The sequence below is a fragment of the Ruditapes philippinarum genome, unplaced genomic scaffold (assembly GCF_026571515.1).
Source record: "Ruditapes philippinarum isolate M1 unplaced genomic scaffold, ASM2657151v2 ctg3846_1_1_1_1, whole genome shotgun sequence".
Taxonomy (NCBI): domain Eukaryota; kingdom Metazoa; phylum Mollusca; class Bivalvia; order Venerida; family Veneridae; genus Ruditapes; species Ruditapes philippinarum.
This window is the reverse complement of record NW_026865494.1, coordinates 12,508-28,229: the sequence shown is the minus strand read 5'-3', so window position 1 is coordinate 28,229 and position 15,722 is coordinate 12,508. Positions and strand designations below refer to the sequence as shown.

General features: G+C 32.7%; 2 protein-coding genes across 3 annotated transcripts; one reads left to right on the top strand and one right to left on the bottom strand.

The window, feature by feature from the left end:
• Nucleotides 1-2,777: 2,777 nt before the first annotated feature.
• On the top strand, nucleotides 2,778-4,354 carry LOC132729374 (uncharacterized; the record flags this gene model as incomplete). The annotated part of the gene is made up of 2 exons (XM_060715138.1): nucleotides 2,778-2,917; nucleotides 3,709-4,354. Coding segments are annotated over 2 exons (786 nt in total), but the record flags the coding sequence as incomplete, so codon positions are not given.
• A 5,898-nt stretch (nucleotides 4,355-10,252) lies between these two features.
• On the bottom strand, nucleotides 10,253-14,215 carry LOC132729368 (uncharacterized). 2 transcript variants are annotated; one of them, XM_060715135.1, is made up of 4 exons: nucleotides 14,088-14,215; nucleotides 13,645-13,793; nucleotides 12,561-12,719; nucleotides 10,253-12,208 (listed from the first exon to the last, which is right to left on the bottom strand). In XM_060715135.1, the coding sequence occupies exons 2-4, from the start codon at nucleotides 13,780-13,782 to the stop codon at nucleotides 10,829-10,831; spliced, it is 1,677 nt and encodes a 558-aa protein (XP_060571118.1). In that variant the 5' UTR covers nucleotides 13,783-13,793; nucleotides 14,088-14,215; the 3' UTR covers nucleotides 10,253-10,828. The 2 variants fall into 2 exon arrangements, with proteins under 2 accessions (XP_060571118.1, XP_060571117.1); XM_060715134.1 differs by having other exon boundaries at nucleotides 14,084-14,209.
• Between the last annotated feature and the right edge of the window lie 1,507 nt (nucleotides 14,216-15,722).

Here is a 15,722-nt window from a genome sequence, read left to right as displayed (position 1 = left end):
AAAGCCATATGTCAATGGACTTTGAAAATATTTGAACTATTACAAAAACTTTAACGTAAATTTTAAGTCGAAAAAGGGGCATTATTCTGTCAAAATGCTTGATACAGTTACCTCCTCCTGTCTACAGGTTGGGTAATGATGGTGAACAAGAGTGCAAAGTTTCAAAGCCATATGTCAATGGACTTTGAAAATATTTAAACTATTACAAAAACTTTAACATAAGTGGTTACGCCGACGCTCGGGTGACTACAATAGCTCAACTTATTCTTATCGAATAGTCGAGCTAATAACAATGACGAGGTATTATGGAATTACAAAACAACATCATATTTGCAACAGCTGTACCATGTATTTTTTCAAAATTTTAAAATGAATAATAAATGTGAACCAGAGACTGCTTTTTGAATTGACAATGAATATTGTATTCAAACATCTTTTGTGTGAAAAAAAAATATTGTTTTTGATATAAGACCTTGTGAACCCCATAAATTGTATTGAAGATCGAGTGAGCAATTATTATTTTATTACCTGTCTTATTACACAGAGTTATTTAGTAAATCTGTTACATGTATGCCTTTTGTTCATTCTTATCAGAATAAAGAAACTATGTGTCATTAATATACATCCACTGAAATTGACAACAGACACATTTTTATAGAAAAAAACGACAGCTTTTATCTATATAACTGCGACGACTATACACTCTTCCAAATAAGCGATCGTGAGCTATTCGGAGTTATCTTCGCTTACCGGAAGTGACGTAGAGTGAGGACTTGATACCAAAACTAATTCAAAACAGAAAAACGTTAAATTATTCAATTTTAAACAAGGTAACATTATTTTTTTCTTACATTTTCAAAACTTTATCATTGATTTAACTTCAAACAACCCAGTAACGGTGTTTTTGTCGTTTTTGCAAGGATTCGTAGGCGAAAATAACAGTTTTCTTTTTTACTGACCCTCGTTTCGGATACGCAATAAATTCGGATAAAAATCATTACGAGTATTACGTACAATTGCTGTGTGTATTCTTTTAATTACAGCTTAATACATCATTAACAATGTTCATTCAATGTACTGTATTGTTTAATTCAGACAGATCTGTTGTTTTTTATATTTGCTTAGCGGGTTGTTTTACCACAGCTAATTAAAAAAAAACAATACAAATGATAAGAAACCTATCAGTAATTTACTTAAGAAAAATGTTGCATTTGCTAAATGAATCCAACATGATATGCATGATGAGCTTAAAAAATATTTAAGAGTAAAAATACTTTTTTTTTCTATTTTACAGCTGATATCAGGATGTGAAAGCTTTCTGTGTATTTTAACTTTGTATTGCCAAACGTCAATACTGACTACATAAATATTCATGACAATGGCAAGTGTCCTGGCAGATGTGGATACAAACTGAGTCCTACAAAAATGTAGTTGTTCAAAGGTATGATACCTCAAACTTTATAATGATTTCCAGATAAATGAATTGACAAATCATCATCAGAGCTGCATCAGTACTAATGGTGTAGTACTTAAGTACCAGTACTTGGCAAATTATGCAGTACCATTACCAGTACCCGTACTAGATTTTAGCTCGGTACAGCAGTACCAGTACTTTTTTTGGTGAAGTAATTAAGTATCAGAACCATTACTTTTATATGTTCATCACAGTTGGAATAAATACACAGTGTCAAACGTTACAAATCATTGCAAATATTATTCAACAAAGAAATAAAATCATAATTTACATTAATATAAAAAAATCATAACATTTTTACAACTTTATAGTTTTAACATACTTTTTTACCAACACTATTTACAACATATATTTATGTCATCTTAATTATTGTTTAGTAAACAGTCAACTGTAATACAATGCAATCATCTTTCATTTAAAACACAACAGTGTTTTGTTGCCTTTCACACATTCACACCTCTGTTCAATTTACACCAAAGTAAATAACAACTTTTTATAGTGCAAACGATATCACTTGAAGTAGGATTATTTAGAATAGAAGCAATAAATTAGTGATTATTTTGCTCTTTTACTAGTAAATACAAAGTAACAAAAGATTTGAATAAGGATATTTTAGGGTAAAGAGTTATTGAGTCTGTTTATCTCAATTTCATTTTTACTTAAAGTCTTTGGTGCTTTTTTATGATGAATACTATGTTAACATTTGAAGGAATATTGCCGCAAATTATCTATAGATTTGATAACTTACTTTTTCACAAAAGTAAAATAATGTAATTTACAGCTTTATTTTATGAGAAAAATTGATGCTTTTTTTTTTATCAAATCCAAAAGTACTGTCTAGTAATGCAGTAGCAGTACCACTTTTTAAGACAGTAATGCAGTACCAGTACCAGTAGTATGAAAATTTTGTAAGAGTAATTCAGTAGCAGTACTTGCAAAATCGCTGCTGTACATAATGCAGTACCAGTACCAGTAATGCAGCTCTGATCATCATTAATGAATGTGTATTGTGACATTAAATAGCGGTATTTACATGGAAAACATAAATTTCTATTGACAATACCATTTCGTTGGAAGTTTTATGTACAAATAGCATGCATATATTATTTATAACTTCTTGATACTTCAAAGTTATTACAAAGTATGTTTTATAAAAGTATATAAAAAGGGGAAAATCAAAAGAAAAGATTAAGGTCAAACTTAATTGCAGTACAATATTCATGTATATGATTTTCTCACCTTTTACATAGACAATTACTTTATACTTGTAATTGTAGGTTGTTATTTATCAATTTTATTTTAACAGCTGACAGAAAAGGACATACCAGGAGCAACATTAAGCACTGTACCAGAGAAATGCAGAGTGACAGACCTGAGGGTGTGGTTAAAGTGCCGAGGTCAAAAAGTCAAATCTAAAGAGAACAAGGCTGAACTTTGTGTCAGGTTTGTGAAGTAGTTGCTTACAATTTTTAACTAACTACATGTGTATATTAATGTGTAAACATATTCATGTATAATTATGTAGGAATATGTTTTACACTACAGTCTGTATAGAATATTACTTGTACTGTGAAGCTGTATGGATGTAAATCAAAGCTGAAGGACATTTGAGCCGCGTCATGACAAAACCAACATAGTGTGTTTGCAACCAGCATGGATCCAGACCAGCCTGCGCGTCCGCGCAGTCTGATCAGGATCCATGCTGTTCGCTTACAGACCCTATAACAAGTAGAGAAACTGATAGCTAACAGCATGGATCCTGATCAGACTGCGCGGATGCGCAGGCTGGTCTGGATTCATGCTGGTCGCAAACCCATTATGTTGGTTTTGTCATGACGCGGCTCATTTATTTGTAGATCTAGATCTGTACAGGCTGCACTGGGCTGGTGCAGTTTTGCTTGTTTTATTTTAAATGCTTTATTTTTATGCACAAGTCTTTTTGATATATTTAGTTTAAAGTTACTTATGCTAAAGTCAGGGATGACATGATATACATGTACCTAGATCTAAAAGTTAATGAAATGAATTGTTGATTTGAATGTTAATTTTAAAAATTTTATTTTGTCTTTGATGATTCATACTAGGGCTCGGTATCTGTAAAATTATGGATATGATATTTGTAAAGTTAAAAGGTGACCGATATTTGCTATATCATATGATATATTACGTTACTATAAATTAAGTTCATTATATATTGTGATCCCTATCTGAAATATGACTTTGTTTATTTTTAGGGTGAAGAAGTGCGTAGAAACAGGTGCTGTTTTTGACATCACTGATCCTTATCCTGGACAGCCGTATCTTGAGAAAAAGAAATCTGCCTGCCCAAACTGCCAAACAAAAACAAGACAACAAAACTCCAAAGAAACTGAAACTGAGACTGTAAATTGGACGAAAGATGCAAAGTGCCTGCCAGAGACATTTAACTATGTGAACATTTTGGACTACTCAAAACTGTCAGGAAAGAAGACAAAAGACATTGTTGAAAAACCCATTAATCGAGGATACACTTTATTTTTTGATGGATATGTTCATGATGTCTCTACTAGTACAAACTCAAATAACATTATTGTAAAATGTAAGTGTTTCAAATCTATGAAGAAAAATGAACAACCCCATGACAGTAGAGTGACATTAGATTCCAAGGGCCATGTGAAGTGTGGGAAATGTTCTTGTGTTGCAGGTGCTAGTGGGTTCTGCAATCATGTGTTTGCCCTGCTCTACACCATTGACCACTCAGTGAAGATAAAATTAACAGAATTTAGTAAATTGAAAACCTGCACTGAAAGGCCTTCACAATGGACCAAAGCTAGAACAGAAGGAGTCCGGGCCGAACCTGTTATGGCTGCAACTGTGGTAAAGCCCAAATTTGGAAAATAAACTTTTGTGGTATAAGACCCCTTCTTCAAGACACGCGGTTGAAAGAAGCTAGGAATGAACTGAATGTGAAAGGAGCAGTGGATAAACTGAAAGAGATTAATCCTTTGATAGGACTGTGCCAAGTAACCAGCTTTGAGAAAAACCCCGATGGTAGACACCAGATTGGAATTAAGCACCCCAGTTGGCTCTGTGCTATCTTATCAGCTTAGTAAAACAGAAGGAGACTTTGTTGTAACTTTAAACCTTGAAAGTAATCCAGAAACAATTGTTAATGATGAAAAGGCACAAAATTTCCCTTGGATTAGAAGACATTTCCCAGATAGTGTTGAGAATACCATATTGAGAGACCTGAATTTAGAAATTACAGAACAAGATGCCATACAGCTTGAGAAGGATACAAAAGAACAAGCACAATCAGAAGCATGGTTTCAAGCAAGAAAATATCGGTTAACAGCAAGTAAGTTTGGGCGTATACTTTCAAGAAAGAAGGACAAAGACACATTCATCAAAGATTATTTGTTTACACCAAAGAATCTGTCACATCCTGTACGAAATTTTGGCACGGATTCTGGGCGGAATTGGCACGGAATTGACACGGAATCAGTGATTTCTGGGCGGACCAGGAACGGAAACGCAAATTCCGTGTCATTCTGTCTCACAAGAAAAATATTTTGTTCACTTTTCTGGGCGGAAAACTAGAAAAATTCCGGCTGGAATTTTATTTGGAGCAGAATTTATACTTAAACATTTCATCTTGGACAGAATTTTCAACTTTGAAATTTTCTTGGGAAGGAATGGTCTTCACTATGGGCGGAATTCTATACTTAAACATTTTTCTTGAACAGAATTTCACATATAAGATGTCTAAATCATAACTGTTAACTCTTGTTTTTGCACTTGCAGACATTGAAATTTTACCAACTGTACTTATTATTTTTGTTGAAGCAATTGATACTTGACCAATAATTACAGGTGTATTTTTAGAATAAATAGGGTTATTTTTTAGACATTAAAATATGCCTAAACAATGTTTTTAAATATTGTGGCAAATGATATATTGTCAGACTAATTTAGCAAATCTTTTTTGTACTGAAAAACAACTGTAATAATCTTAGTGTAGAACTTGAAAACATTCACCTCCAAAATGCTTAAGTTTATAAAATTAGCAACATTGAAATAAGAATGCTGTTTAAATTTGAGTATCAGGACAGCCACAGGACAAGATAGTGTGCTTGCCATTTTAAACTCTAAGAAATCATGATTTTGTTATAAAAAAATAAACAAAAACAAAACAAAAACAGTGCATGAAATAATCTCATATATTATGCCCTTTTAATCTATATAGAATTGATCAGCCAATATGCCCAATAATTGCTTTCATTTAGGTAAATAAATACTACAATATATATCCACTGAGATTTTACACTACACAGATCAGAGCTCTGATAAAACTCAACTGACCAGCAGTTTCCCACCATCTTAAACTCTTTGCATGACTAATTTACTCCACTGGTCATTCCAACAGATCAGGCTGTTCCATTGAATTATTTTGGGGAGAGATAACATTATAAATTTCATATGCAGAATTTGTCTAGGACATTGCAATTTTTTTTTTGTTCAGAAATATGTAATGATTTTTAAATTCTAAATATATATCTATTTGTTACTTGCATTTTTGTTACATTCAATGAATGGAGGTTGAGATGATGAGTAAATTAACCCTGTTTTACATAATGATTGACCTGTCCATGCAGTTATACAGTTGTGAATTTTGAATTCTAAGATATCTGGGTCTGCAAAAAGAGTGCAAATAACAGAGGATGTCTACTTGATATTTTAACAATTTTGGAGATATACTTTTGTTTAAGATCTCAAAGTGTTTTAGTATTGGTATGATAAATAAGTGTGAAAACATGGGACAAGGAGATGAACAACATAATCAGGTAATTATAAACCTTTAGTTACATCAATGCTGAAACAAGTTTTATATCAAACTATCAATGGTAGCAAACTAAAATTTGTAACAGAGGTCAATGTTGTTTTTATATTTTCAACTTCATACATTTGTTTTTTTCTGATAATTGTTTTAAATCTTTAATACATGTATAATGACTGTAAAATATAAATTATTCAATGATTCTATATAATGATTATGTGTATATTGTATAATAATAGCATGTAGTAGATCTTTTTCATTTCCTGGAAATTAAACAAATTAAATCAATTTGATTAAACTTGAATAAATGGTACAAATTCAGAAGTTTTGTACAGCTGAACAGGGTCATCATAATCATTTATTATTTTACATGTATGTGTTGTGTTTCCAATGGAACAATCTAAAATTACATTTTACACTCATATTTTCAGACTGGGAGTTAAGTGCTGACTGTGAGATGCAAGATGTTTTAATAAAGATGTGCAGTATTAATCCTGAAAAGGTAATTATTTTTAAAATCTCAATACTTTACTATTCAACATCTTTCCTTGAAAAAATACATAACTAGTAATAAATAGTGTCACAAATAAAGCAGTTAATTAATTCTTATACAGAGCAATTCTTAAACACTTGTGCACTGAAATAAGATACTGCGTAAGCTTTAGTATTTTTGAATATTCATAAGCACTGTTAATATTTAATACTGTTGAAACATAAAATATGATATTATCAAAAAATATGAAATATAACTGCATATAATTATGCATCAAACATAATTCATTACTACATTTTTGTTTAATTAATTATTAATTTTATTATTAAAGGTGAGCACAACCACAAGAAGTTCTTGGAAACACAGGCAGTGGACTTAAAACAGACATCAATTAAAGAAATAGTAATTTAAATAATCAGAAACATTTGAAACAAATTTATGATTGAAACACTCTCAGCAAAAAAATTGCAAAAAAACAAAGTGTTGGATTCTAAGAAAACCAGTAACTACCAAAACCTGCAGGTAGAAAAAAACTGTTTGTGTTATAGTGAATGTATGGTATTCTATTCTGTATTTGGACTAAAGGATATGTATTAAATTTTGTGAAAGAAAATTTAATGTGATACATTATTGATAATTTTATCCCAAAAAAATGTGATCATGTTAAACTCTGATACATTATTGATAATTTTATCCCAAAAAAATGTGATCATGTTAAACTCATAAAAATTCCTCCCCCATGAATTCTGTCCCAAAATTCCGCCCAGAATTTTGTTTGACAATTCCGTTCCAAAATTCCGTTCCGAAATTCCGCCCCGAGATTCCACTTCAAAATTCCGCCCCGAGATTCCGCTTCAAAATTCCGCCCCAAGATTCCGCTTCAAAATTCCGCCCCAACTCATTTGCATATTTCGTCCGAATTCCGCCCGGAATCCGTCCTGTTTCCGCCTGGAATCCGGCCGGAATCCGTGCCAAAAGCAAATGGTTTAACACTTGTATATTTGGGGGAGAATTTAAATTTCTGGGCGGAATCTGCTATTGAATTCCGCCTCATTTCCGTGCAGAAAATTTCGTACAGGATGTTCCTGCAGTTCTGTATGGAATTCACAACGAGGAGGTTGCGGTAAAGAAGTACCTCAACTATATGACAAAAAGCAACATGAAAACAGCAGTATACAAATCTGGTGTTGTCGTGAATACTGCATTACCATGGTTGGCTGCATCCCCTGACAGACTGGTATATAACAATGATGTAGGTTTTGGACTGTTGGAGGTAAAATGTGCTTATTCAAAGAAGAGTGTGACCCCAAAAGACGCTTGTTGTGATCCTGGATTCTTTTGCACATTGAAGGACGGCCTGTTTTCCTTAAAAATAGAGCATGACTACTTTGCCCAAGTTCAAGGCCAGCTAGGAATTTGTGGAGCCAGTTATTGTGACTTTATTGTTTACACCAACAAAGGCCTCGGAGTGCACAGAATACTCTATGATGAAATATTTTTTTTAGATATGGTTAGGAAATTGAAAGATTTCTTTTTGGACCATTTTCAATCAGTTGCCAAAACACAAATTTTGCTAGATAATAATAATAATGTGTCCTCTTAAAATCTCTACATGACTGTATATGGAAAACAAAACCTTTTATGGTAGACATTATAATCAAATAGTTTCCAGTGCCATAACTAAAAAAATAGTTAGTTTGCAGTTGCTCGACTGACTCAATGCAATTGGTCCACTTAAAAAAAAGTTGGACTAAATTTTTTTATCAAAACATAACCATATGCTTGTTTAAATCTTCACTAAGATATAAGAAGAACAAAATCCCGGCCAACCGACTCACTGTTAAAAAGGTGGGTCGCGCAAATGCAAACCAATTATTTTTTAGTGATGCCCCAGTTGTGATATAATTCACCAAATGCAATATTGACATCAGCTATTGCCTCGATCGCAATAACTATTAAACACTTTATAAGATGACAGTGCTAGACATTTATACAATTTGTTTATTTTTTATTAATAGTTCTATTGATTGAAATACAGTGTAGGTGTTGATGGGTAGTTGCTATCACATGAAACAAAATATTCAATTAATGTCAGTTTCCAAGATATATGTGTAATATATGTTCTGATTGTTCTTAAACACAGGTTGTGTTTTTTTCAGGGTTGGCAAAATGCCTGCAAATACAATGTATGAGTATTTTCCATGCCGGCGGTATTTACCGGCAAATACTGGTCGATTGAATTGACCACGGTCTGGAATATATAGAGGATATAACTTTTTTCTATGAATACATGATTTATTTTCATCGAGTGGTATGAAAATTAATATTTCATGAGTGGCGGTAGCCACAAGTGAAATATAGTAATTTTCATGCCACAAAATGAAAATAAATCATGTATTTATAGAATAAACTTGAATTTTCTGTTTATTATATACATTTTCTTCTTTTTGACGTTACAATTTGAAAGACTTATCCATAAATTTTGTGTACTGCAGAACTTAAAAGAAAGTCCGACAAAATATGTTTCACTGCAGTGAAAATATTTTTTTGCAGTGAAAATACGGAAAATCAAAATACACATTTTATTTCATCAATATTACTCAATATTTCATTTATAAGTATATAATAAATACAACATTCCCTATTAAATAATCTTCATTCATATGGATAATTTCAAGTTTACCCATCAATTGCCATTTTATTTATACTTAAGTATTACACTTTTATCCCTTTTTTCATAGTAGCTTGGTAATAGTATGGAGTGCACTTATAGGAATGGTGATGACAATGGAATTTCTGTCTGTTATAAATTAAACTCAAGAATGAAGCCATGCAGATGACACTGTAGCTCATGTCATACCAATATACAACCACTTGCTTGCACCTAGGCATATGATATTTAAATAAAATGTCTGAGTTATTGAATTATTATTATGATTATACATTAATAACTGTCAACTAAATTGAGATTTCTGTAGTATTTTAAGGCAAAAAAACTCATCTTTGTAGTATTTGCCATTATTTTCCTCTTTTGGGAGTATTTTCCAGGCCGGTAAATACCCTGGTTTATTTATGTGCTATCTCACAATGACTTACTTCCAAAGGTGCTTTACTTTTTAAGTAAATGTGTGATTTTTTTAGAGTGTGAGTACAATACAATACTTTGCTTCTAATTAACATGTAAATATGTGCTTTCTATACATGTAAATATGTGCTTTTTTAAGGGAAGGTTTCTGGTAGACTATATTGACCATGTGAAACTAGCCTAACTGACTTCTGTTGTGTATTTTTTTTTTATTACATTGTTGTTCATACTTTATAAAGGTTTCAATTAGATATGGGACACAATGTATTGACTTTCTTTATGTATAAACTTTTTCTGCCCAAAGTCATCATAACTACAGAGTTTTTTGTGTAAATATTGAAATTTTGTTTGTTTTTTTAAATAAAAGAAAATGAATTCACAAAATCTTGTTTTATATGTTATTTATTGACATGCTTATACCCAACTAAAATGTATTTAACACAAACAAGTGGTATGACAAGCGTATTGTTCAATAGATCAGTTTAGTTTCCAGTTAAACTTGAAATGAGCCGTGTCATGACAAAACCAACATAATGGGTTTGCGACCAGCATGGATCCAGACCAGCCTGCGCATCCGCACAGTCTGATCATGGTCCATGCTGTTGGCTATCCGTTTCTTTACTTGTTATAGGGTCTGTAAGCGAACAGCATGGATCCTGATCAGACTGCGCGGATGCGAAGGCTGGTCTGGATCCATGCTGGTCGCAAACCCATTATGTTGGTTTTGTCGTGACACGGCTCAAATATAAAAAAAGTTTGCACATAACATCACAGCATTGAGTCAAATAAGTAGAAACAACAAAATACTGTTTATTTCTTTCAATGAAGGACTTACAAGTGTCATATTAAACCTTACCAAATGTTTGATATTCATTTTGACAAAAATTTAAATTGATTTTAAAGTAAGTTTCCCAGTGTACAACTAACACTTAGTATGTTGCTATTCAGCCATCACTGTCTTTAATCAGAACCAGGACATGAAATGATTGGCTCCTGGAATAGAGTCAACAAGGCACAGACAGTCCAGATTTGATTAATTGTTCCAAATAGAGATACTGGAATGGCCTGGTCAAATATGTGGAAATTTTTTATTTTATTGATGGCTCTCTCAACATGTATTCTCTCAGCAGCAATACTTTGGGTCTGAAACACTTCAATGTCTGTCATTTGCCCATACTTTCCAAGAAACGGTGGGATATTCAGTCGTACTCGTTTCTCATCCAATAAGTCCTGGATATCAAACCCTTTGTCTGCCATTAAACTGTCACCCTCATTAAAAGGAAGATCTAAGAATCCACTCCTGATGGTAATTTCTCTATCTGATATACTACCATGGTACAATTGGCTAACAAATGTAATACTACCACAGGGGGCGATGCCAATTAAGCCCTTCAATGTATTTGTGCTTTTATAGTTACTGTATGTTTGACTTTTCAACAACAATGAAGAAGGCATATTCACTTTTATTTCTGTACAGTCTATGATTGCACGAGTAGATGGATATTTCATTTTGAATGAACTGGGCATAGACTTGTCTACCATCTCACGTGAAGGCCAGATAATCAATGTTCCTAGCCTTAAATAACAAAAGTTTGCCCATGAAATAATTATGTTGCTGACAGTGGAAACAGAAATGTTAAAACGCCTTGCAAGATCCATTTCAAATAATCCTAATTTAATTCTGCATAAAAAAAGGAAAAACTGATTTGAAGGAGACAATTTTCTTGACCTAGTTTTCCTTTCGACATCCCTTACAACATTTTCTTTCTCTTGAACAACTGAAATATTTTCTCCATTTTCACCTGGATTTAGAAGCCCAAGTACCACATTAAAAACATCTTGAGATTGAAATCCTGTATAAAATGGAAATTCCTGTGGCTTCAAATTTTCAACACAGAAAACAGACTGATTCAGATCATCTTGAAGAGCTTGGTTATCAGTAACGAGCTTAAGCTGCCTCTGTTCCAAGAAAGCAATTTTGTTTTCAAGTAATTTTATATGCTCAATCATGTAATTATTTTGCAGTTCAACTTCACAAGTCTGAATTTCAGTCATAGGGTTTACATTTTCCTTATTTAAGTCACTTAAGGTGTCACTTTCACTGTTAATTTCAACAGCTTGGGGCATCTGATCATCTTCCGTTAAGTTAATGGTCTTGTTTATCTGCATCTTGTTTTGTGGTCTTGTACGAGTTGGCTTGTATATGTGCTTTATGTCCTTCCAGCATTCGAATATTGTTGGCACAGCTCCAGTCAACAGACACCTTCTTTTACCGTAACCCGACACTTCTGTCATATCTGTAGGAAAGTGAAGGGAGCATACCACTGTAGAGCTGTTAACCTGAAAAATAGTGTTTTGTTTTGTTTAATTAGTTGTACATTGCAAAGTAAGAATGTATATGACAGTTAATTGAGAAAATATATAAAACTAGGGAAATATTGGTTTTGAAAAAGAAAGATCTAACACAATATTCAGTGATGTTTCTCTTAAACAGTGTGGGATTAAAATCTGTATATATGTTATGGCAAATTTTATACAGATTTATATTTGGTCACAGCATACTAATGAACAAATCTTCTAACTTTTCTGGCATTTTTTAATATTTATTTTTATACGATTTGTTTTCAATGCTTCCTGTACAGCCATAACCTAATGAACCAATAACTGTTTAAAAAACACACACTATTTCTACCTTGAAAAATTCTCCTTCACTTCGTCTTATTTTCTGTAACCACACCTCCCGCAAAGGATTGCCAATTGGGGGGAATCTATGATAGCTGGGTTTGCCATGGCCTTCTATCACTTCGTAGCCTGTTGTATGACAATGTGGCACACAGCATATGCGTTTACACTGAAAAATAAAATTTTGATATTATAAGGCTGTCCTACAACAATTGTAATGGCTTTCATTAATATATATATGTGAAGTTGGTTGAATGAAATCTACAAAAGACTAGCAATATTTTAATATTATTCAAATTTCTAATACAATGTAAGCTAACATTAGTCTGAATAATTTAACAGAAAACAGCTTATTTGATGTTATTTGTTTGTTTTGATAAAATCACTTTACTCTACTGGGGATACGGACAAAAGTCCTCCCCCCCCGGACGAAAAATGACATGGTGGACAAAAGCCCCCCCCCCATGAATTTTCCACATACATGTAGGACAAAAGCCCCCCCCCCCCATAAAAAAGTAAAGGTAGGACAAAAGCCCACCCCCATGGTCCATCACATTTACATGTAGTGTCAATGAATGAATATCTGCCTTTTTTCAATTAATTTGGTTATTTCATCATCCACCAGAACAGAGTGAAGGCTCTTTGTCAGCAGTTCAACAAGGGTGAGAAGACTATGGCACAATTTCTGTATGCCATGTCACAATGTATCATTTTGAACAAATTAACAAAATAAACAATTTTATTGAAAAAAACATGCATATACAAATACATGTATATGTTTTCTATTTGTTAATTAAATATACGTATATAACAAAATAACCAAATTAATTGAAAAAAAGGCAAATATTAATTCATTGACACTAAATGTAAATGTGATGGACCATGGGGGGGCTTTTGTCCTACCTTTACTTTTTTATTGGGGGGGGGGGCTTTTGTCCTATGTGGAAAATTCATGGGGGGGGGCTTTTGTCCACCTTGTCATTTTTAGATGGGGGGGGGGGGCTTTCGTCCGGGGGGGGGGGGCTTTTGTCCTACACTCAATATATGATTTATTTCCCTTACCATAAAGTAAGTTTTTGTACATGAAAATATACCTTTTTGTTTCTTGGAGATCCATGTTCATCTGATGCTGACTGTGGTAAGGTAATAGTAATTGGTGTGGCAATGTAGATCTCTTCTGATTCTTCAGAGAATTGACAGTAGTTGTGGTCTAAGCTATAGTCTAGGTCCATCTTGAATTAGCCTACAAAAACATTGAAATCATAATTTGTGTAACACTTTTTCTCGATCAATAATTTTATACATGAGCCTACTGCAGATGTTTTTAAATAATTCATTTCTATCATATAGTAAAATTCACACAACGATCCAAAGAGCGTTATCGGATTTTTTTTATTTACTATGCATGTCGCGAAAACATGTGACATTCATAATGTTTTAGCGTTAGACGCGATTCGATATAAAACCGAAATAAAATTACTCTGGATAACAATCGAGTACTGCCATAAAAATTGATATAAGTCGTAATACTACCTACAAGAATTTCCAATAGCCCTGTTTTCGAGTTTTTATGACAGCTTCGCCATATTTTGCAGTAGTCCTCATTTGACGTCACACAAAGGGAGGTAATTTGCGACCCGCTTATTTGGAAGAGTGTATAAAATGCTTTGATTTTTTATATAATTTTATATGGGTCAATGTTGTAAACTATTCGTTGTAAATGAAAATAAATTGCAGTTAAAATTATTACAAAGTTATGAATAAAAAATTTAAAATCTGTCTTAAATATGTATCACACCGTCGGAAGCCGAGTAGTTTATGTTTTAAGCTGCAAACCCTGTGGGTTCGATGTGGGTTCAAACACCGCAAAAGACTTCGGATTCTTTCGTATGAGAAAGCTGTTTTCATTCAGTTTAAGTATGGAGTCTGAAAATTCCTAAAAATAGTCAGTTTCTTGAAATGCAGACAAATAAAGACATTGTTTACCTTTTAGTAAATTGTTTGCATTTGAATTAACAAGTTTTCAATTCAATGGCATCTAATTTGAAGCCAAAAAATGGAGATAGCAGACATTTACTGTTTTTAGCATCATTATCTAAGATCATGCACAGTTTATATATGGCTATAAACCTGTTATTTGTTTTATGCCAATCAAATTCTATTCTATTTCTATATGTAATTTTTGCATACGCCTTAAAGGCATTACCTGATGATGTTGGAACGGTATTTAGAACATGGAACATAGGGTTAACAGTTTCTTATATTTTTTGTTTCACAATTCAACAAAATTTTGTCACCCACACTTTACATGCTTTACATAAATTTGCAACAATAGTTTTTGATAATAATAAAATCCGCAATGTTTAATCTGTCTACGTTTTAATTTGTACTGCACGCAAAAAAATGCTGTTTTAATTTGTTTGTTTTGTCAAGCGTTTCTTAAAAGATGCGTTTGCTTTTGTTTATCTCGTTAGCTTTAACGGGTTTTAAACTTTGACGAATTCATCTATAACGTTTATACAAAATCAAATTGTCAACCCATAAAATAAGAAATACAAATATCATACCGAAACTTAGAAATCGATTAATCTATGTTTGAAATACTAAATGTGGCTTCTGTGTTTATCCTATTTTTTAGGCTACGCTTAGCTAAATTAGTATGTGACTACCTTGAAATTGCTTTATATACTTACAAAAAGATTAGCTTAACCAGCAATACCCTTAAAAACTTGCTCTTCATGCTTATCAATAGATATTTTGCGCCATAGTCCACTGTGGTTCACATGTCGGGTTAGTATGGTCGGTAAATTCAAACCTGGTCAGGGTCATACCGTTGTTTCCTTGAGCAAGAATTTTTTTCTTAATTGCTTAGTACTGCTTGGTTCCAGGAACGGATTCTAGAGAAAGTTTCAATAAGCTCCCAACATAATCGAGCTAAAATAAATTCGTATAAACTAAGTCAAAGCTTTTAGTCAAAATTAAACTAAACCGATCCGATTCCATGACATTTCAGGAAAGATGGAGTAAGCGAATTTAGTGCTCTACCATTGGACTGAAAAAGACAGTTTTGTAGACATCATTATGATTAAACTAATAGTCTTTGACATTTGAAATTTGACATTAATATTTGTTCATCTATTCACGTGTTGACATTTGACAAATTATGTACATG

Coding starts and splice junctions, on each gene's coding strand:
- LOC132729368 (XM_060715135.1), bottom strand. CDS start 13,782: ATGGACCTAGACTATAGCTTAGACCACAACTACTGTCAATTCTCTGAA. Junction 12,720..13,644: donor GATCTCCAAGAAACAAAAAG/GTATATTTTCAT, acceptor TTTATTTTTCAG/TGTAAACGCATATGCTGTGT. Junction 12,209..12,560: donor GTGAAGGAGAATTTTTCAAG/GTAGAAATAGTG, acceptor ACTATTTTTCAG/GTTAACAGCTCTACAGTGGT.